At 38.8% G+C, this 22,527-nt stretch overlaps 1 protein-coding gene across 1 annotated transcript; it reads right to left on the bottom strand.

The window, feature by feature from the left end:
- Window positions 1–10,798: 10,798 nt before the first annotated feature.
- jdp2a (Jun dimerization protein 2a) lies at window positions 10,799–22,165 on the bottom strand. The gene is given in 5 exon segments (XM_051132591.1): window positions 10,799–11,455; window positions 11,859–11,963; window positions 13,862–14,079; window positions 21,818–21,923; window positions 21,926–22,165. Coding segments are annotated over 5 exon segments (702 nt in total). The 5' UTR covers window positions 22,013–22,165; the 3' UTR covers window positions 10,799–11,269.
- Between the last annotated feature and the right edge of the window lie 362 nt (window positions 22,166–22,527).

The raw sequence follows: 22,527 nt of genomic DNA, 5'->3' as shown, positions 1-22,527 counted from the left end.
TGCACCCGATCACTTGTGACTTGGCCAGACTTGTGGCGTGCTTATATAGGGACCCCTAGCGTCGTACACTTGACACAACTCGGAGTGTACGACAGATAGGGAATGTCTCGGTTACGTATGGTAACCCTCATTCCCTGATGGAGGGAACGGAGATGTTGTGTCCTCTGGACCGCCTCTGAGTGAGTTGAGACGCTTCGACTCCTCAGAACAGAATGAGTGAGCAGAGCATGCGCTGCCCTATTTATACCCGGATGTCCGGGGTGCGGCCAGCTATGCAAATCTGCACACCCAATTTCATTGGCCTTTTCTCAAACTATCAGAGGTGTTTGGGCTCCCAAGGGCGACCCCTAGTGTCGTACACTTGACAAATGTCTCCGTTCCCTCCATCAGGGAACGAGGGTTATCATACGTAACCGAGACGTTTCTAGCTATTCGTAGTTCCCGTGTTTGCACAGGTTTTCCTTGCTTTCCTAGTTTCCTAATTTTCTCTACCTGTGTTTGTTACCCTGGACTGTTTCTTTGTTTCATGATTGTTTGCTGCCTGCCCTGACTATTGCCTGTTGTTTGGATTATTCTTTGTGTCTTTCTTCCAATATTACTGTTTGCTGGTGTCCACTCTGCCTGTCTGACTATGTTTCTAAATAAAGCCTGCATTTGTATCCTCCAACTCCATTGTCACACTCACCGCTACAGCGAGCAGCTGCATGTGTACTGTCCTCAACATAGCTTTAGTGTTTTGACAGTCAGCCAAACTCCATTCCCTCACACAACTCTGAAGACAAGAAGTTCGTTTGCCCACAGGTTTAATGGTCTTTGGTATGGAGTGAAACTACAAATAAACGAATGAAGACATTAAATAATAATGTCCAGGAACCATTTTAAAGTAACAATAAACTTGCCACTAGGTGGAGCTCTAAACCGTTAATAAAATAAATAGGTGAATTACTGTCAATTAAATCTCTTATAAAACTCCCCATCTGGCATATATATCACGCCACTACTACAGGTAATTTAAATTGACCTAGTTAAGTTTCTCAGGAGTGAGGAGAAGGATTGCTTTAGTTATAGGCTGTATGAAAACCTTAGGGCCTTCCTTTTTAAAGACCTTGACTTCCACCTTGCGGACTTTGTTCCCTTGCTTGGGAAAACTTAAGTGATAAGTCCCATTGGCCATTCATTCCTTTTCTGTGGCTCATCCTTTAAGAGCACAATGCTTCCTGGTTCAGGGTCAGGCTTACTGGACCACTTTTTGGTTGCAGAAGACTTAGGTACTGCTTTTTCCATTTATACCAAAAAGTTTGTGCCAAGTGTTGTACCCTTCACCACTGTTGGTTATGAAGATCTTTTGCCCACTTACCAGCTGGGACAGGAGCAACTGTGACCTTTTGGGTTAAAAGTGCACTGGGTGTTAGTATGAATGGGTTGTCTGGGTCAATTACTGCAGTTAATTACAGCAGCAACTTCTGCCATAAGAGTGGAGAGAATCTCATGTGTTAGTGGTGAAAGCCCAAGCTGTTGAAACATTCCATCCAGTATCCTTCTAGCAAGGCCAATCATCCTCTCCCAGGACCCACCCATGTGAGATGCATGGGGTGGGTTAAACTGCCAGACACAGCCTTGGTCCAAGAGGAACTTGTTAAAGGAGAAGTCCACTTCCAAAACATAGATTCACATATAATGTACTCACCCCCTTGTCATCCAAGATGTTCATGTCTTTCTTTCTTCATTCGTAAGGAAATTATGTTTTTTGAGGAAAACATTTCAACATTTTTCTCTATATAGTGGACTGATATGGTGCCCTGATTTTGAACTTCCAAAATGCAGTTTAAATGTGGCTTCAAACGATCCCAAATGCAGTTGTAAATGATCCCAGCCGAGGAAGAAGGTTCTTTTCATTAAAAAAATACAATTTGAATACTTTTTATTCTCAAACACTCGTCTTGTCTTGCTCTTGTTGAACTGTGTATTCTGGCTCAAGACAGTTAGGGCATGTCGAAAAACTCCAATCGTATTTTCTCCTTCAACTTCAAAAATCATTTCGAAGTCATCCTACATTGCTGCAGAAGTACCGACCCAGTCTTTGCAAAGTAAACATGCAAAGAAGATCAAACACACTTAACCAAAAAGGTAAAACAGCGATATAGGACGATTTTGAAGTTGAGGGAGAACATGAGATGGGAGTTTTTCAACATACCCTAACTGTCATAAACTGGAAAAAAAACTGTCCAGAGAGAGTAAGACAAGATGAGCGTTTGACATTAAGAAGTATATAAATTGTATTATTTTTATGAAAATAACCGATCGTTATGCTAGATAAAACCCTTCTGTCTTGGCTGGGATTGTTTAAAGCCGAATTTAAACTGCATTTTGGATGTTCAAAATCGGGGCACCATATCAGTCCGTTATATGAAGAAAAATGCTGAAATGTTTTCCACAAAAAACATAATTTCTTTACCACTGAAGAAAGAAAGACATGAACAACTTGGATGTCAAGGGGGTGAGTACATTATCTGTGAATCTTTGTTTTGGAAGTGGACTTCTGCTTTAACTGAGGTATTGTTAATGTTAGAGGAAATGTTGAGCTCCCTGCAAGCACCAACAAAATTCGTTCCTCTGTCTGAACGGATGAGCTTTTCAGGCCCTCGCACAGCAAGAAAACACCGCAAGGCATTAATTAAGCTAGATGTATCTAGATGTATTATTCAATAAGCTCAATGTGTACAGCTCTCACACTCAGACAGCTGAATATTACTGGCCACCTTTTGTTCTGTGCATGACCACCTCTGGTTCGTCGTGCTACCACGGTCCATGTGCTTAAAACATCTAATGCTACATTTGTAAATGGAGGACTAGTGGATACACGATCTACTGGAAGGTCAGCCATTTTTTGAATCTGTGGTGCTCTTCTGAGTAACACATGCATGAATGACACTGCAAACTTGACACTTGCCACCAACTATAGCCAGCACCATGCACAGCACCCTCTGTGAAATGTCGTCCCTGGTGTTGCACTTTCTCGTGATGATGTTTGATTGAAAGTGTTGCAATGTGATGTTTACCATGGATTATGAGGGGCTTTCTTACATCAAGCTCGATCTGTGCTTCTGATAATCGCCCTTCCACTCTTAGCAGACCGTCTACATCTATGAAAGGGTCTAAGCCTTTGAGGGGGCTTTTCCTGGAGAGCTGATTCCCTGTTTCCAAGCTTTTATACTCTTGGGCATATGAATCCTGTTTTACTGCTTTGATGATAATTTTTTCAGCACATAAGAGTTCTTCAACTGTTGGTGCATTGGAACAGTAATGCCAGTCACTGCAACCTGGTGTCTGTGTTGTAGAACCTTAATGGAACTGTTGAGATATATGAAGAAGACATGCCATGGCACGAAAAAGCTAGACATCCAAGTGGAGAACTTAGAGAAGCGTTGTGTTCCAAGACTCTTACTCATTAATGTAGTGTTTAGTGTGGAGACTTCAGGACCTGCATCTGTGTCTGAAGAAGGATTCACAAGCTCATATGTATTCTCTTCTGGGGGTTGTTTAACAGAAACTTTGGTCAACAAACCAGTTGGTGCCTTGTAGATGAGCAGCACTGACAGACCTTGTTGCAATGTCTGCTGGGTTCTCAGCTGTGTGCACATACTTTCACTGATTTGGATGAGAAGACTTGTGAATCCGGAGGACTCTATTGCTGACATATACATAGAAGCATTGTGTTTCATTATGTCAGTAAAGTAAGTAGTGTCATCCAAGGGCATGCCAATTTCTGTAAAGAACTCTGCCAATTCTACTGCCAAAACCGCAGCACACAATTCAAGATGGGGAACTGTTTGCTCAGGGCTGAGTTTTGCCTTACCCGTGATGAAGCCGACATGATTGGTTCCACATGAATCTGTCTATCTAAGGTAGGCTACTGCAGATATTGCTTTTGTTGATGCATCAGAGAAGAGAACCAGCTCCCCTTTTGTAGCTGTAGAAGGTGACATGTTTGTGTAGTCTTGGAATGTGGAGATTACATAATCCTCAAGAGAAAGTCTTGGGAAGGGGGGGTGTTCCAGTCTTCTGCATGATCTTGAGATGGGAAGGCCTTTAGAGCTATCTTGTGAAGCTGTAAGTTGGAACCAGCAAGAGTCCTCTGTGTGTTTTTGAGCAGGTCTACTGCTGCCTTGGTGTAGGAAGAGTCTTGCCGCTAGGTGGAGCTCTAAACCGTTAATAAAATAAATAGGTGAATTACTGTCATTAAAGAATTATACTCAATAAACAATTAAATCTCTTATGAAATGAAACACTAAACATGAAATCTGTTTAAATTAACCTTGTTCGAGCACAGCATGCAAACCTCACATCAGCAAGTACAGAAGGCCTATGATGATCATGACAATGATATAAAGAGGAAACATCAGAGTGTTAAATAATAGCTAAACCAGCAGGAAAGAGCGGTAAAGAAGTGTTTTTTTTTTTTTTTTTCCTTGATAATATGCTGCCAGTCAGTAGTGTTAACTGCTATGCAAACTATGCAAATGTACGTTAAATCTATTTAATATTAATTCAGTGTAATTGGAAGTAGAATAATACAAAGGTTATGTTGGGTTGGGGCAGGTAAGGCCTCAATTCTTGACTTTGCTTTGGGCCCTGGTAACCTGGTTGACTACTATATAAGTCGGCTCTGAGTGCCATTTTGTCTGAATTTTTCAACTAATAGTGGCAGTCATCAACTCATGTGCAGCCTTATATCATGGCAGGTTACGCAATGCTCAATCCCATATCTCAGGGAACTAAGGTTACGTTAGTAACCAGAACGTGCTCCCTATCGAACAGTCTCTCCCATTGCATTGCTACACATATGGGAAATGCATCCAATAGCACCATGCTATAAGCAAGTGCAGAATGAATCTGCTATGCCCAGCCCTGGAGCACCCATAATGAGGGCTCTTAAGAAGCATGAGCCAATTATGAGACTCAAGCCACCAGGCTGGGGTCCACATAACAAGTCCTTCTCCACTCACAGATGGGAATAGTTCAACTAAGAGGATAAAGTCCATGCCTGAAGAGCATGGATGTCCAGGTTATAAAATACAGACCGCTACAGACAGACAAAGCTGTAAGATCAGCTGCACAGATCACCTATGAAAACTCAGCTGGACCAAGCCCATGGGGAGGCCCTGGTGGAGAGGGCACTTACTCCAATGGGACACAACAAGTTCTTTAGAGCAGCCTCCAAAGCAAACAAGCTTTGGAGCTGCTCTGAATGATGTACGTGATCTATATAAAATCTAAAAGCCTGAACCTGGCAGAGTAAATTTGGACCCTGCTCATCCTCTGAGTTAGGAAAAGCCAGAAGGGTGATAACTTGCTCTGAAAAGAGTGGAGAGCACCTTAGGCACATAGCTGTGTCTTGGTTTGAGGACGACTACAGTCATTAGGTACAAACTCATAGCATGAAGCACTAACTGACAGCGCTTGTAAGTCACCCACTCACTTGACCAATGCTAATGTCAGAAGTAGGTCTTAAGTGTCAGGGGCCATAAGTCAGCCAACTGGAGCGGTTCAAAGGGAGGACCTCATAGGGCCCTAAGGACTATGGATAAGTCCCATTTCGGCATAGTATGAGGATGAAGTGGGTTCAGCCTCCGAGAACTTGGCAAGGTTGTTTTGCAAGGCTTTTAGTGTGAAAAGGGTATGTCCTTTGTCTAACAGCTCTTGCAGAAAGGTTAACATGGATGACACAAAAGGACAGGTCCTTGTTCCATTCTACACACCAGTCAGAAAAGACTGAATATTTAAGGGCATCATGTAGATGGAGCTCTAGCCTCCAAAATGGTATTAACCATCCTCACTGGGAGCTGTAAAGACTACCATCGAGGAGCCAAACATGAAGACTCTACAGCTCAACAGCTCAGGCTGGGGATTCTAGATCATGCCTCTTGCTTGAGAGAGGATGTCCTTCCTCAATGGAACTGGCCAAGGGGCTGCCAAGATCAGCTGAATCAACTCGGGGAACCACATCTGATTCCTCCACCAAGAGGACCAAACACCTGAGCAGGGCAATCAGAGGAAAGGCATACAGGCGAGCGCTGGTTCATTTATGGGCCACAAATATATTTTCGAGAGATATATTGGTAAGTGAAAGTTGTCTTCTGAGGAGGTCCACCTCTGCCCTCCAGAAGACAAACCAGATCCTTTGAACCCCTTGGAGATTTAGTCTCCATTCTCCTGGAGCTATACTGTCCCGGCACAGCACATCCACTCCCTGGCTCAGTCTGCCCACCACGTGGATTACCTTTAATGAGAGCAGAGTGCACTGTGCCCATAGAAGGAGGCATCTCGCCATCCTGTAAAGGGAGTGTGACTTGACACAGTTTTGGCGATTAATAAAGGCTACCACATCATGTTGTACGTGGTAGACTTTATTAATCTGCCAGGTGTGGCACCTCCTCAAGGCTGGCAGGGCGGTTTTTAAGGCAAGAAAAACTCTCAACATTTCTAGGCAGTTGATGTGCAAATGTTGCTCCAGGCTGGCCCAGGAGCTGAACACCAATGTGCCGTGTACAGTGCTCCCCAACCTGAGTTGGAGGTATCTGTCGTGACTACCTTCTCTCTGGAGGTCTATCCCAATGGAACACCTGTCTGAAACAAGCAAGTGGCTTTCAAGGGGCCACAGCTCTGACGCAACTGTGGTTTACCCTGAGGCAAAGACATCCCAGGCACCAAGTGAGGGATGGGCTTTGAGCTAAACCTGGAGGGGCTGCATATGCATCAGGCCCAATGGAATCACAGAGGAGGCGGCTGAGGATCCTCTGAAAAACTCTGAGGGGACGAGAAGTCCGCTGAATTGTCAGTGAGCATTCTAACGCAGTCCAGGCCCACATCTGAGCTGCATCGATAACTGTCCTTAGAAAGACCACCCACTGGCTGGGAGACAGAGAGCTCTTGGCTAAATTGATTTTCAGCCCAAGACACTGAGTAGCACTGGCTGAGTAGCAGCGACCTGTGAATGAGACGTTTCTGCTCTGATCTGGCTAATACAAGCCAATCGTCAAGATAGTTCATAATATGGATTCCCATCTGTCTCAGAGGGAAAAGAGCCTTTGTGAAAGTGTGCGGGGCCGAAGACAGTCCTAAATGAATTAAATGAGTCTGAATAAACAATATGATGGTGTTAATGGGAAGACTAATTTTAAAAAAGTAAGTAAACAATTCACACTCTTAGGTATAACCACTTTTTAATGTCAAATAAGACAAAAACATGTTCTGTGGGAGTAGTGAGTAATCAGCTTGGTAAAAATTTGGTGACAAAATTCTTTAAAAAAGTTAACTATTAAAAAGAATAGCTAAACAAAAGTTCAAAAATAAAATATATTAGTTAAACTGTTACTGACTTATTATTTTGGAATGAGTGTAAAATGATTAAAAACCCTTACTTGATATTTATACTTGGTTTTCATACATAGAATGATATAATGTAAAAATATAAAATAGATTTTTTTTCTGATAGTGTAAGTAAATGTTTATTAAACCAAGAAAACTGATTGGGTCATGAATGTACATTTTATTTAAAAAAAAAAAAAAAAAAAGATTAAATAAATTAAAAAAAAAAAAGTAATGCAATGGGAGAGACCGACTGATAGGGAACTTGGAATATGATACATGAGAAAACTGCATTAAATAGTTTTACTACACTTTTGGGTGATTTTTAAGCTTCAAAGTGGGACAGTATCAACTTCTATTAAAATCAACAAAATTAGTAATGTAGGGTAATGTAGTAATGATGACAGTTTTTTCATGTGAGAGTGATCTAACCCTGTAAGTTCATTTAAATACATCTCTTTCTCTCAAATCTGTAAATTTAAGCCATGAACAGGAGTAATAATGGGACAAGGAGGAAGTTGCTGTGAAAACACTTAACTACAAAAGGGAAAACACAGAAAATGAGAGACTTTTCATGGCAGACGAAGATGGATAAACTGCTGGAACATTTATGGTGGAGGTCATGGAAAGAAAACACAAGGAACATGGCACAGTGGAGAATAATGAAAAAATAATAATTTGGAAACTGAAAAAGATTCACTGTTTCAGATCATGATTCTCTGATGATGGCTAATTCAAATTCCAGCCTGGAAAATGAAATTGCCCATAATGATGTAGACAGCTTTTTGAAATTGTTGCAGAAATGGGTCAAAAGGCCTTCATCAGGTTCTAGAATAACGCTTGATACTTCAAAATGTGTGATCGAAATGTGTCAAAATTGATTGTCTTGGTAGTCCCTCACTGTTCAAAGGTTCAAATACATAACTGTGGTCTGAAAACCTGAACATCTGAAACTTAGAGATGTATGCAGTGGCCGTAACATGTGGAAACTCTAAGCCACAGTTGAGGAAATGATGAAATTTGAGAGATGAGAGAGAGAGAGAGAGAGAGAGAGAGAAAGAGAGAGAGGGTCTATGGTATGAAGAACGACACATGCCAGTTCAATTTAGTGGCATCATCTGTGATGCTGAACCTGCCAAGGCCCTCAAATCAATAAACCCCTTCTTAGGGTATTATGATCCTAATATGGATGTGGGGACCGAAAGAGACAAGGATGTCTGCAGGACATACAGCTGTTTTAAGCAACAAACATGAACATCTCAGAAGCAGAATCTGCCAAATGCCTCAGGGGACTGAATGAAACTGACAGATGGAAAGCAACTGAGTTCAGACAATTAAAACCATTCACAGGAAAGATTGTTTTGGGCAGCTACACTACAGAAAATTGTTTAAAGAAGCTTTCCTTGTTTACAGTGTTGATCAGATGCTGCATATTACAGATAATGGAGTCCAGTTTGAGGCTGTGGATGAGTGCGGTGCTTCACATTTCAACAATTCATTGGGAAACTGAAAAGAACGGTTCACTTTGAGTGTTAATTGTTGCACAGTCTGTAAAAATGTTTCATATTAATTGATATGTATATATTTTCATTTCACTATACTGTGTTATATTACCCTAATGTTATACTTCAGTCAGCGCTGCTGTGAGGGTGTTTCTAGTGCACCTAATGTTTCTAATGCTGTAATCAGTCTCTCTATTTTTTTCTCTTTTGGAAAGTTGTGGCAATGCAATTAATAAGAGTGCATTAGTGATGACCACCTTTGGTTCCACAAGCTTTTTTTTTTTTTTACCATTTTTTTAAGTCTTCATATAAGAGTTATAAGCCATGAACCAATCTAACCAGCTACAAAATGTATTTGAAAATTAGACATAAAACAAACATACAAGACGGTGAACTTAACAGCTTCAGTAGGGGAAGGAACTACAATGAAGCACTGCAAATTAAAAATGGTACAGAAATATATAACTACTCCTTTGTTGATTATATCTATATAGATAGAATATATCCCCTAAGAAGGGGTTTATTGAAGGGGTTTATAGAAATTAGAAGTTTATTGCAAAATACAAATATTAAGGGTGTTCCCTGCAGAGCTCTTTTGCGGAGATTTGCTTGCCATGACTTTCTGATTGGTGGAATTTTCATTACAGCATCATGGGTAATGTATTTTCTCAAATCAGCTGTGAAACAGTTATTTTGAAAATAAATTGAACTAATGCAGACAGATGGCTTAAACAAAAGCACAAACCATTGATTAACAACCTCTGCACTCACAGTATGTTAGATTTATAAGTTATTGATAAAAATCAATTCCCCTATGGAAAATAAGAATAAAAAAAGTTATTTTGTGTGCAAAGAAAACAAAAACACAAATCTTTATTTTTGTTTATTTTGTGCACAAAAATTATTCTTGTACCTTCACAAAATTAAGGTTGGACCAGTGATGTCACATGGACTATTTTAACCCTTGTGCATCAATAAAAAAAAGGTCCTTAGTGGACAAAAATGTCCCTGTCAAAAAACTGTCATAAAAATTTGAAGCTTGGGAATCTTAATTTTGGCCTCATTTTAAAGAAGACCCATTATTGTTGAAGTAGAAAAAACTTAAAAAGTGAAACCAAAAAAAAAAAGTTATAGAGGTTGTGAAAATGTTTTATGAACAATATTTTATACAAAATATATATTTTATGAAATATGTTGGACCCTAAACTTGCTAGAAAAAGCCATAAATTTAATTGTGAGGTTGAAATCTCAAAAAATGAGCTTTCAGTAAGCTTTTGCTGAACTATCCCCATAAGTGTTTCCCCATAATCCAGCAAACCAAAACGCATTAGGCCAGGATGGTTTGGAAAGTTTTATCTTATTTTTTTATTTGATTTTATTTTATTTTTGCACTATATATCTGCTACAAACAGATGTTAACAAATCTGAAACATATCCCTGAACTGTGCAGACAAAAGAGGTTGGGAAACAGAATAGGTTTAAAGCACCTGTTTGTTTGTTATTTTTGTAAACACAACAGCTCTAATTCTATATTTAGCTGCCTTTTCTGATTGTGTTGTTTTGTTTGATATATTTACTCTGCCTATGTCATGAAAAAAGTAAAATGCTGAACTTGAAATAATTGTGACATGTACAGTAAATGGCTACAGGTTGACCAACTCCAGAAATTCAGAGTACTGCAAAATAACATTTGGAAATCACTCGTTTAATAATTGTTTGCAGTTTTCACAGCTATACAACATATTGAATAAGTCACAGAAATAGAGGTTATGAAATTGTTTGTTGCATAAAATGTATCACATCTAGTGATAAGTCCATGTACAGGAAGTATAAAAATCATATATATATATTTATATACTAGGTAACTATAATAAATTGGCAAGATGTAAACAGTTCATACATATGTGCATACATGACGCCTGCGTCAGAAAAAAAAAAAAATACGCAACTGAAGGCAGCAAATGGTGAATAAATGTTGAGACAGTCCATGAAGTATCATCCAGTTAACATGGCGAGGCCACAACATGCATGTCCAACAATTCAATGAGTGTTTTAATGAATTCAGAACAACCTATAGGCAATTCTTTCAAAAAAAAAAAAACCCTAAATGGACTAAAACAAATAAGGCACTTTATTAGAATAAAAAAAAAAACCTTTTACAGGAAAAAAAAAAAACTATCCCACAAAAGTTTCGTAACTGCCAACACATAGCCCATTTTAATGAGGCCATCCGTGTGTGTTTTTCCTTTTGCTTTGTTTAGTCTCAAAACTCCAACCTCACAGGTCAGAGAACGCCATTCTCTCTTCCCTAAAATGTCCAAGTGCTTCGAGCCAAGTGCTTCAGCTAGCCGGAGACGAGCTAACCTGTAAACAGTAACATGGAAATGTGTGGTTCCTTCTCATTTGGCCTCCACCTGCTCCAGGAGAGGGTTGGCTTCTTTCTCAGGCGTCTTAATGCTGTCCGTCCTCACGATGCAGGTGGGCCGGTGGCGATTGAGCATCAGTATGAGCTGCTGTCTTTCGTGCTTTAGCTCCTCGATCTGTGCTTTCAGCTCTGAGTTCATCATCTCTAGTCGCTCAGATTCCTTCAGAGGAAGAGATGAAGGCACATGAATACAGTCGTGCTGTATGTTGATACAGAACTGAGGCCAAGAAAATATCTGAGTAAATTTTCAAATAAGTAACCCAAGTTACTTTGTTTTCCCATTTATTCACTGACAGCTCTCCTGTCCCGTGTTGACAGAAATTAAGAGTGAGGTACAGAGGCATTTTTTTTCATATTCATTTCACTTTTACTGTGAAAGGGCCTTCAGAGTTGCCTTTTGGTGTTTTTGTTTTAAAAAATAAATAAGAAAAGCTCAGGTGACAAAAAGTAACACAAAATTAATGTAATTATTTACTTTTTTATGGAGTAACACAATATTGTTACACATTACTTTTAAAAGTAACTTTTCCCAACACTGACTAAGGCTTTTACATCCGACTTACCCTTTGTAGATATTCTGTTCTTTCTTTCTTTTTGTTTCGACATCTTGCTGCTGCCACTTTGTTTTTCTCTCGCCTTCTTTTCCTCCTCTCTTCCTCTTCATCTTTCTGTATGAACGGCAACAGCAAAACAAGAAAAATGAAGGTCTTTTTATTGGTCTGTTTATACACTACATTTCCTACAAGATGAGTAAGTACTTCATATGTTTAGGAATCCATTTGAAAACATTTAATTCAACTTTAAATTCAAGGAAGTTGCCTCCAATATAAAAACAAATAATATAATACAACAAGAGTAAAAAATATGTTAATATTCCGAAGTGCTACTGATAATAATTCATTTCTATTTAATCTAAGGCAATGAAAACATAGGACAGACCTTGAAAACTTGTTAATCATAGTATACTGTATACATAGTATACATAGTGAAAAAGTTAAAAAGCTTTCTGTTTTTTATCGAACTGTGAAATGCAAGAATGAACTGAAACATCAAAAGGCGTTTGCTGAATGAAATCTAAGACATGTCTGAAAAATAAGTTTTCAAAAGGGTAGAAAATGTAGCCAGCCACAAATGTAATGCACCGAGTGCACTGGAATTGGCCAATAATCAGTCTGTATGAATCAGTGCTCTCTGAACTTGCTGATCACATAAACCGAGCCTGGAAGGATGGCAGTTATGAAATGCTTGTGTAACTTGCAGCAGCATTTACATTTAAGTAAGTAATAATAACACAGGTCATGGGGTTTAATACAAGCTTCTTCATTAAATAACATTCAAACAGTCCGCATTAAAGGAATAGTACACCCACAAATTTTAGTTTTTAGCATTGCCTGTATTGCAACAGGACAGGACAGAATTGACAGGAAGTGAAGTGGGGTGGGATCAGGAAACGTCCCCGAGTCAGACTCAAACACAGGACGCCCGAAGCGCAACAGCGCCGCATGTCAGCACACCGCCCACAAGGCCATTGGCACCGACTAAGTATTAATTTCTATAATAGTAACAGCTGTTCAGCTGGAATGAATGCTCTCCCTTCAACTTCTCAACTCTTCTCTCAAACTAGAACCTGTTGCTGTTCTCAGTCAAAATGCAACTAAATGAAAAGGCAGGGAATGTAGTATGATTCAACATAAAATATAAAATATATAATTATGATTTAGATGAATATGAAGCTTAACAGTACAGAAACATTTGAACTGCTTGTTCTGGTGCTGCAGTATTTTATGCATTTAAAATATTTTATTTATCTATAAAACAAGGTTTTGATTATATTTGTCATCTCCAGTCCAGTCTATATATTTTCAATAAGGCCACTTGTGGAGTTTTGTTTATTTGTTTTCTGTTCTGCTTCTTGATATGGTTGGGCCAAATAGCAGCAAATTTTGCTTTAAAGTTTCAGTTATGCTTTTCTTACAGTCAAAGGGTTCTTTTTTTTTTTTTTTTTTTTTTTTTTTTTTTAAGTCTTTTGTTTGAGCAGTCACTTTCTCTCCACTAGATGGAGTCACTGCAGTTTGATAAGTATGCACAGTATTGTGCCAGATGTGCATACTAAAAATATGATGTAAGATTTACTTTGAAACTTCATTCAGAAATTTCTAGTTAATTTCCCAAAGAAACAGCAAATAACACCTAAAGATGAAGCACTTTTGAAGCAGAAACACTGAAACCGTATACTGTTACAAAATGTACTGCAATAATCTTATTTACAACTTTGAAAAAATCAGTTTTTTTTACAGACATGTGGAAGGCGACATCAAATAATGGAGTGAACAATAATGCACACAAACTGCACTGTCTATTTCATAAACCTGACTGAACCCATATGATTACATCAGTTTATAGCTCTGCTATCGGGTTTTGGTTTCCTGCAGACGAATCATTTAGATGCATATATGAAACAGGCCTCACATACTGGCAAGTGCAAATGTGCAAATAATACAAGAGTGCTTTTTCCTGAAGATGCCTCTAAATTTGCTTCCCAATTTAAAGGATGAAAGATGCTCACCTCGGCTTTAATAGGGAGTGGCCGCTTGCCCAGCTTTCCCAGTAGATGTAAAGGGGACAGCATGGCCCCAAGGTTGCAGAGGTCAGCGTATTTCAGGTGTTCAGTCAGTGTGGTGGCAGAAATGCCCGCTAGAGGCCCCAGACTGGGCAGTGAGCCCGCCGTCACTGAGGGGTCCGGTATTTGTCCCGGCATCATGTCACAAACGCCCGTGACCACAGCTGGAGGAAAGAGCAGAGCCATTTGTAAGAGACGTTTTATTTTAAAATTTTAATTAATTAAATTTCAGTTATAATTTGGAAGTATTCTGACTGAAGCTAGAGTTCGATTATACACCAAATAGCTAAAAAATCCTAATATTATAGATTCAATTCTGCATATATCTCAACATTTTTGCATTTGCTCTGAAATATTTTAAAATGGTGATTTCAGCCACACAGTCACTGTGGCCCAATACATGGCATGTTTTCAGCGCTGTTGTGCTAAGAATGAAAATCTTTGTTCATACAATATCACGATACATAAAAAAAGCAATATTTTCCAGTCTACTAAGCATTCGAATGTATCAAATATGCCACTGCATTTCTGAACGATGATGCAAATGAATCCGAGATTTGAATCGGTTCATTCAAACAGTTTGAAATGATTCACATAAATGAATTTACATTAAATTTACATTTATGTATTTAGGCGATGCATTCATCCAAAGCGACTCACAATAGAAGCGCCAACAGTATACAATACCACATTTATTAGAAAGCTAGATGAGGAAACAAGAAGATAAGAAGCAAATGCATTGGGTTAGAGTTGATTAAATGCTGGTGGAAAAGGTGTCTTTCAGCCGATTTCTGGAAGTTGTGATGGTTTCAGCAGTTCAGGTGGAGGCTGGAGGTTCATTCCACCAGGGAGGAACAGAGAGGGTGTAGGCTTTGGAAAGCAACCTCTAATCCAGAAATACCTTATCCAGTTATCCACTGCATTATACATCTTATCTGCTAATATCGTTTCTGAGAGACACCTCGGATTGTTCACTGAAACGCTTTGGTGTCATTTTGGAGTCACAAAGCACACAGAAAGCCAAACTACCAATGACTTCCTTTTAGTACCTGTGAAAATGCTTTAAACCAAGGTTATAGAAAGAATTTTATAACTGAAAAACTGGCACACATAATCTGGCACAAATACTTCAAAAGAAAAGTAATCCAAAGAAGATTATATTTTACAGCATTCTAAAGCCATGACTCAACAACTTTGCTAAAATCAAAGTCTCCCTCGCAACACCACCTGTGCTGAAATACCAACAAATCAGCGTCAGGTTTTGTCCAGATGCTCAAAGATGCATCTGTCACTGGAATCCATCATACAGCTTTTATCAGACAATAATAAAGAACTAACCAATAAGCAACAGTAAGCCTATAATAAGTCCATGCACTGCCTATTCTGCACATGCAGTAAGAGATCCAATATCTCTCTCCACATCTGACAAATGTATGGCATACCAGCACTTACAGACCCTTGGCAAGAGAAGCTGCTCTTTTTCCCTTTTTTATGAGAGGCACAAAACTAGACCCAGACACATTCTGCTTTAAGCCGTGGATTGAAGAACTGAGCGCGTCAGCCAAGATCCGCCCGCTACCAATGTTTCCTCCATCCAAATGTGCGTACTGTTCTCCGTGTCAGCCGAGAGGAATGTGGCCACAGAGCAACAGGACAATGTCATCGGCCTACATAAGTCCTCCTCAAATCAAAACCTTTCAGACGCAGTGTTTCAGAAAACAATGTGTTTGAGAGAACATTCTCACAGCCTGTTCGAGTCACGCATCCTCACCGACAGATGAACTACAGAAAGTGACCGACTACATGAACGTTCTTCTCGAAGAAACGCCTCACGATGACACAAGAAATCATTGCCATATGTGAACCGCTGCACGGCACACACAACCGTTATGACTCAGAGGAAGTTTAATTAGTCTTTGCTAAGGCAAGCTATCATTGCTCATACCGAGAGTTAGTCATTTAAACAAATCCATAACCTCAAGCAGGCTACTAACATCATGCATAATTTCTGTCATGGATTGATACCTTAAATTATGCGGCTTGTTAAGAAGAAGTGTGCTTTTAAGAGACTTTTGCCAGGCGGATGATTAAATGAGTGAAAATGTTTCATTTAAGAAGGGACATATCTAGCACCAAATTACAGCAACCAATAGTATTCAAATGAAAATGTATTTTTGGTTTCAGTTGAAACAGTGTTGGACTGTAAAATCTTTGGCAGAAACAGGGCAGCGCTCATTCAAAGGTGTGTTCTGATGTTGTCATGGTTCATTTACACGACATGGATAAACTATAACAGGTGAACATGTCAGCTGTGTGGATGGATGTACTATTCTGACTTGTCATGTTCAATTGATTTTCATTTCGATGAACCGAGATCTTTTAGTCTGCACTGTTTTCAGTTAATGCTCAGTTAAACCCAGGCGAAAAAAAAGTGCACTTCCATAATAAACTTAAAGTGCTCTCTTTTCACGCACTAATGTTGTACTTAATATAATAAAAATGATTCTTTAGTACTTTCTATGATCAAGATCATCTAAGCGTACTCAAATGTGCTATTTTGGGACACCATGAATATTAACCACAATTTGCTTATTTAGTTACCACTTAAGTGAACTAGTGTACGGAAGATGGGTTCAAGTGTACTTGTGATTACAATGTTCTTATGATTATCTTAAATGTACTAAAGAATAATTTTATATTTATACTTTTCAAATATATTAAGAACAACTTTAATGAGTGAAAAATAGAGCACTTTTTTCACCCAGGAAACATTACTAAACATTATTTGTAGCACATCATCCAAAAATCATAATAAGCTTTGTGTTTTGTTACTTTTGTTGTTAATGCAACCTCTCAGCTTTCAAATTCTGTCAATTTTATCTTGAAATACAAACAATAAATGTGGTTCTGACACTCTTTAATGTGTTGTAACAATCACTGTAGAGTTCAAATGGCATCATCTTCTCCTCTTTACAGGTTAAGTGAAATAAACTTGAATCAATATCAGCAGGTGTTTAAAGAAACAGAACGACTTACTGAAATGTATCACGTTAATGTAATCAGTCCATCAGTGTTTCAACCACAGAAAGACATCAGTAAAACAACTTGTAACTAAACAATGTCATGTAATGAAAGACATTCAATGTCCACAAACAATAGTCACCTAGAAAAAAATAACATGAGGAGCACTGCAAATTCATTATGTTTTTACTTGCTGTCTTCAGTATTTAATGCATAGGCCTATGTTTAAAGAAATCTGTCATTAAAACAGGTTTTTATATGCAGTCACTGTTTATAAGTTCAATAATAATTAAATAGAAACATAGAAACATAATTAGGCTATATCATATCAAAGTTGACAAAAAAAAGCTGCATTTTTATTATTTATTTACTTTTATTTCATTTTTTTTTTTTATATATATATATATATATATATATACACACACACACAACTTTTCTGTGTGTTGATTATTAAAAATTTTATGAAATAATTGATTATTAAACTCTAGGACTATTTTTTGACTAAATGAAAGTTTTTGTTTAAGCTTCAGTAAAATAATACTAATATTAATCATTTAAGTGCACTACTACACAATATCAGACTGATATACCACCCAGAAAACCCTGGCAGCCTCATAGAAATAAGTAAAAAAAATAAATAAATAAATAAAAAAACACTCAAAACACCTTAAAGGACACTTTCAAGACAAAGATTCACATATAATGTACTCACCCCCGTGTTATCCAAGATGTTCATGTCTTTCTTTCTTCAGTCGTAAAGTAATTGTGTTTTTTGAGGAAAACATTTCAGGATTTTTCTCCATATAATGGACTGATATGGTGCCCCGATTTTGAACTTCCAAAATGTAGTTTAAATGCGGCTTCAAACGATCACAAATGCGGCTGTAAACGATCCCAGCCGAGAAAGAAGGGACTTATCTAGCGAAACGATTGGTTATTTTAATAAAAATAATACAATTTAAATACTTTTTTAATCTCAAACGCTCATCTTGTCTTTCTCTCCCTGAACTCTGTGTATTCTGGCTCAAGACAGTTCGGGTATGTTGAAAAAACTCCAATCGTATTTTCTCCCTCAACTTCAAAAATCATTTCAAAATCATCCTACATCGCTGCAGAAGAACAGACACAGTCTTTACAAAGTGAACATGCAAAGAAGATCAAACACCCTTAACAAAAAAGGTAAAACAGTGATATAGGACAATTTTGAAGTTGAGGGAGAACATGAGATGGGAGTTTATCGGCATACACTAACTGACATGAACCGGAATAAAAACAGTCCAGGCAGAGTAAGACAAGACGAGCGTTTGACATTAAAAAGTATAATATAAATATAAATATAAATTGTATTATTTTTATGAAAATAACCGATCATTTCGCTAGATAAGACCCTTCTTCCTCAGCTGGGATCGTTTACAACCGCATTTTTGATCGTTTGAAGCCGCATTTAAACTGCATTTTGGAAGTTCAAAATCAATTGTTATATGGAGAAAATTATATGGAGAAAAATGCTGAAATGTTTTCCTCAAAAAACACAATTTCTTTACGAATGAAAAAAAAAGACATGAACATCTTGGATGACAAGGGGGTGAGCACATTATATGTGAATCTTTGTTTAGGAAGTGGACTTCTCCTTTAAGAACTGCGTAGCAGTTTTTTATAAACCTTACGCACATCTTCTTTAGAAAATGTACAAATGTAGTTCACTAATTTAGAAAGAGTTTCAGAGCTGTATTTGTACTTGCCAGTGATCAAACTGCCAATTGTAGCATAGTACTGTTTTCAACATGCAGCGCTGGATGTTGCTGCAATTAAAATATAGTGATCTGCCCGGAGTGCACACTGTGCAGTACTCAGTATGTAGTACGCTTATATTCTTTATAGACACAATCAACTAACTCAAACCCCTCTGATGCATAACTTCAGTCTTCATTTCTGCCATATATAAATCAGGAGCACGTGACGAAGCGTGTTTCATGACTGTGTGTGAGGTGTGCCGCCTTTCTGTCTACACACACACTCAATCAACACAAGCCATCTCACTAAAAGCCCCAATGGAAAAACGATTTCCACCATTAAATTCACCATCTTTGAAACTTTTAGCACACTTCCAAATGAAACTTCATATGAACCAGTCAAGGCAAGTATGTATTGAGGGAATGACAGCATGAAGGATTTGGAAAAATAAACAGAATACAACACTGTTCTCTTTGTTTAGATTTTCACTGGAAAGTCCTATAGAGAGCTGTACTTGAGAGCCTCAGAGCACCACGCTCGCTAACACTCTCTCCGCTGTGACCGTTAACACGTCTTATATTAATACTTTGCTCCATTATCACAGATAATGTGTCGCTGTAATTGATCGATCACCCCATTATTGTGGACGGCAGTTCTGCAAAGATCCAGGGAGGAATGCTGTGTAACACGCTAAAGAAATGATGCAACATGCCACAGATGAGATCATGTTGTTTGTCCAAAAGTAATATGGACAACAAGCAAAATGAATACAATAATCAATCTATTGTCATGGGTTAAATTCAACACAAGCAAGCTGAGACTATACATAAAAGAGTTACGCATTGAAATGCATGCATTTAATTAATTTAATTCAGATGTTATGACAAGTGTTGCTAAAATGGTTCAGTGTCATTTAAATCCTTTTCTACTCAACTGTACTGGAGTATCATATTTGTAGCATAACAACATGCCAACGTCTTATTGGAATTGACTGTAAGTTGAATCTCTCACATGCATAATGAGAAAAGAGTGACTTTTGCCTCTGTACAGCATTAAATCAACCATTCACAAGGTTCATTTAGTCCTGCATGCTAAAGTGCAATAGAAGCTTTTTTAAGACATAAAATCTGAGTAATTTTTCCACTGTCTCTAATTACAAAAGTGACTGAAATTTCATCCTACATCAGAGCTTCAAAACTCACACTTAGCCAACCTTGTCCAATCATCATTAATGAAGTTTAAATTGTTTTTAAAGAAATAAATCCTTAAACACTGAGATTTACACAAAAATAAAATTCAGATATACGTGATTCTGTTCCGTAAATTAATTTAGCATAAATTAGTTTAGCGTGTCACTCTGCAGGATGCTTCTATCAAAACACGGTTAAACTCTAACTACGCTCTCCTGAATGGTCACAGAATAGTATCGATACATTTCACAGTTATTCATTTAGTAGCAGAACACAAGCACAACAATGTTGCCAGTTCAATGCTACTACAGTACAATGCTCAAGAATACAAGATTTACAACTGAAATCTGAACGTCTCTCCCCAAAACCAGCTCAGAAATCCCAAAACCACCTACTGATGAGAGAGAGTTTGTGTTTATACACCTGACAGCATCATAGTGCACTCTAAAGGCCAGTGTCCCTGCAGTTTGCTCACAGTGACATATATCTTTGCGGAGTTACTGTTGATCAGATCACAGCGCAGAGCCGCGTGTGTCATAATCAACATTCCTACGTTCATCAGCGCCGTAAAGGTCAGTGTCATTTCGTTGCATTATGCATGCAGTTATAATAGCACTGTTATGCAATGAGAAGCAGTTTCACACATTGCTTCCAGATTTTATCGCCCACTTCTTTTTGAGTGGAACTGAAACCCTTTTCTGAACAACTGAAAATGCTTGCTGGGCATTGTTTATCTGCAAAGAGCATTGCAGTTCATTTAACTTTGTTGTAAATGTTTGCAGCACTCAAGTTGGAGACCATGTTTTAAATAGACTGAGGCAAAGACACCAATGTCACATCCGTATGACCGATATACAACCGCATACTATAAAACTGGACGTGCTCAGGTCACTCAAGAGGAAAGCTACAGCCCGGGCCCTTAAATTGATATAAAACGCAAACAGAGGCCATAGATATTAAAATATATTAAAATATATTTTCCCAGTATTTAGCCTGTTTAAAATCACGCTTTCCTTAAAGTTCAAGATGCTTTCTGAACCATCTCAAACAATGCCGGAGAGCATAATCATTATGTATTATATTATTAATCATTTAGCTCAAGTCAGTTTCAGTGCAGCCTTCATTAAAGCAAAACTGAACTGACACATTCTCAAATTCAGATGTAACACTACACTCAGACTGCTTTTATTTATTCATTCATTCATTAAACTAAAACAATGCCACATAGCATTTTACTAGTGGTCTCACACTTTTGTGTGTTACTTTGAATATTAAAAAGTTCTTGTCCGCAGTATTTACGTGATATTACCACGCAGGCATTATACGAGCCCACGCTCAGTGACACCGGACAATACAGGCTAGTGAAACAATAATGTAAAGATAATGAAAATATGAATGTGCATATGCACCACGCCCTACGGTGACTCTATGATCTCAAAGCGGAAGTTTCTCTTATGTAACATAAACTTCAGCTTACAGCGGTGCTGAGTCTATCTGTTCCATCATCATCACCATTAACGCGGTATATTAGGAAGTGAACATTCCCTGTGTAGGCTACGACTAGAGATGGACATGGCCGAGTGAAATGCGTTCAAATCTGGAAACGAGGAGGTATTTAAGTTACAGTTACTGCATGCAGCTACAGCAACAGAATACACTGCTGTTATTCAAACACGTTACTTATTTTGCGATGTACCATTTTGTGCTTGCAGACGCTCGGGCTGTGTCTCAAAACCTAGCGAGTTCCCTACATACAAAGCATTTTTGCGCATCTCAGACGCGCAGCGGCTCGGCTGAATCGGAACGCGCGCACGATGCCCAAAAATGCTGCTGCGCGCCCGAGATGCGCAAAAACGCGCTCTGCCTAGGCGGCTCTCCGCGCTTTGAGACACAGCCACGGAGAAATGCAGCGGCCGGACTCGAAGCCGTGCAAAAGTTGTCAAAGTTGCGCTCTTACCTGACTTTGGTCTCGAGGTGAGCGAATGGAGTCCCTTTGTGACGTCAGCTGGAGGTCGCGAGTAGATCTTGAAGAGCGGGAATCGTTGCATCAGCTCGAGTCTCGAGCGCTGATCCCTGATCGGGAAGAGCGAGGAATGCGGAAGTCAGACGTCAGCAGGGAGGATGAGAAATGAACTGCAGGGAAAACACACATGGAGAAGTGGAGAAGTGAGGAGCAGACTCGCTCCACCCCTTAGAAACCAGAAAACAAACATTCCGTTCACCGTCAGAGCTTTACATGCTCTCGACTGCCAAGCTGAAGTTCTTTCAACAGCACTGCGCTTGCTGGAAGGGACTGATATGTACCAGGAGCCTTCCTAGCCTTTCATCGGCACCCCGTCAAAAAGTGTCCCCATATTTTGATACTCGTGTTTTGGGTACGTGAACAGAAATTGTATTTACCTGCAATGCACAATAAGCTGCACGGGCAATAAAGAGCTGCTTGTATTTGCGAGTTCTGTTTACTACAATGGTTTCTGACTCATACAGGATCCCGTTAGAAACCGCTGCAAACGATTCAGTGCCTGAGTGAACCGTCTGAATGACCGATTAGACCAAAAGAGCGATTCATTTGCGCTCTGGCATCGCTAGGAACAGGCTAAACAGCTGATAGAAAACACAGGACATGATCGCTTAAATATTTTCATCATGGAAACTATTTTCTCAGGT

The sequence above is a fragment of the Labeo rohita genome, chromosome 17 (genome assembly GCF_022985175.1).
Source record: "Labeo rohita strain BAU-BD-2019 chromosome 17, IGBB_LRoh.1.0, whole genome shotgun sequence".
NCBI lineage: Eukaryota > Metazoa > Chordata > Actinopteri > Cypriniformes > Cyprinidae > Labeo > Labeo rohita.
The sequence above is the reverse complement of the archived record's forward strand: the minus strand, read 5'-3'. Positions and strand labels throughout refer to the sequence as shown.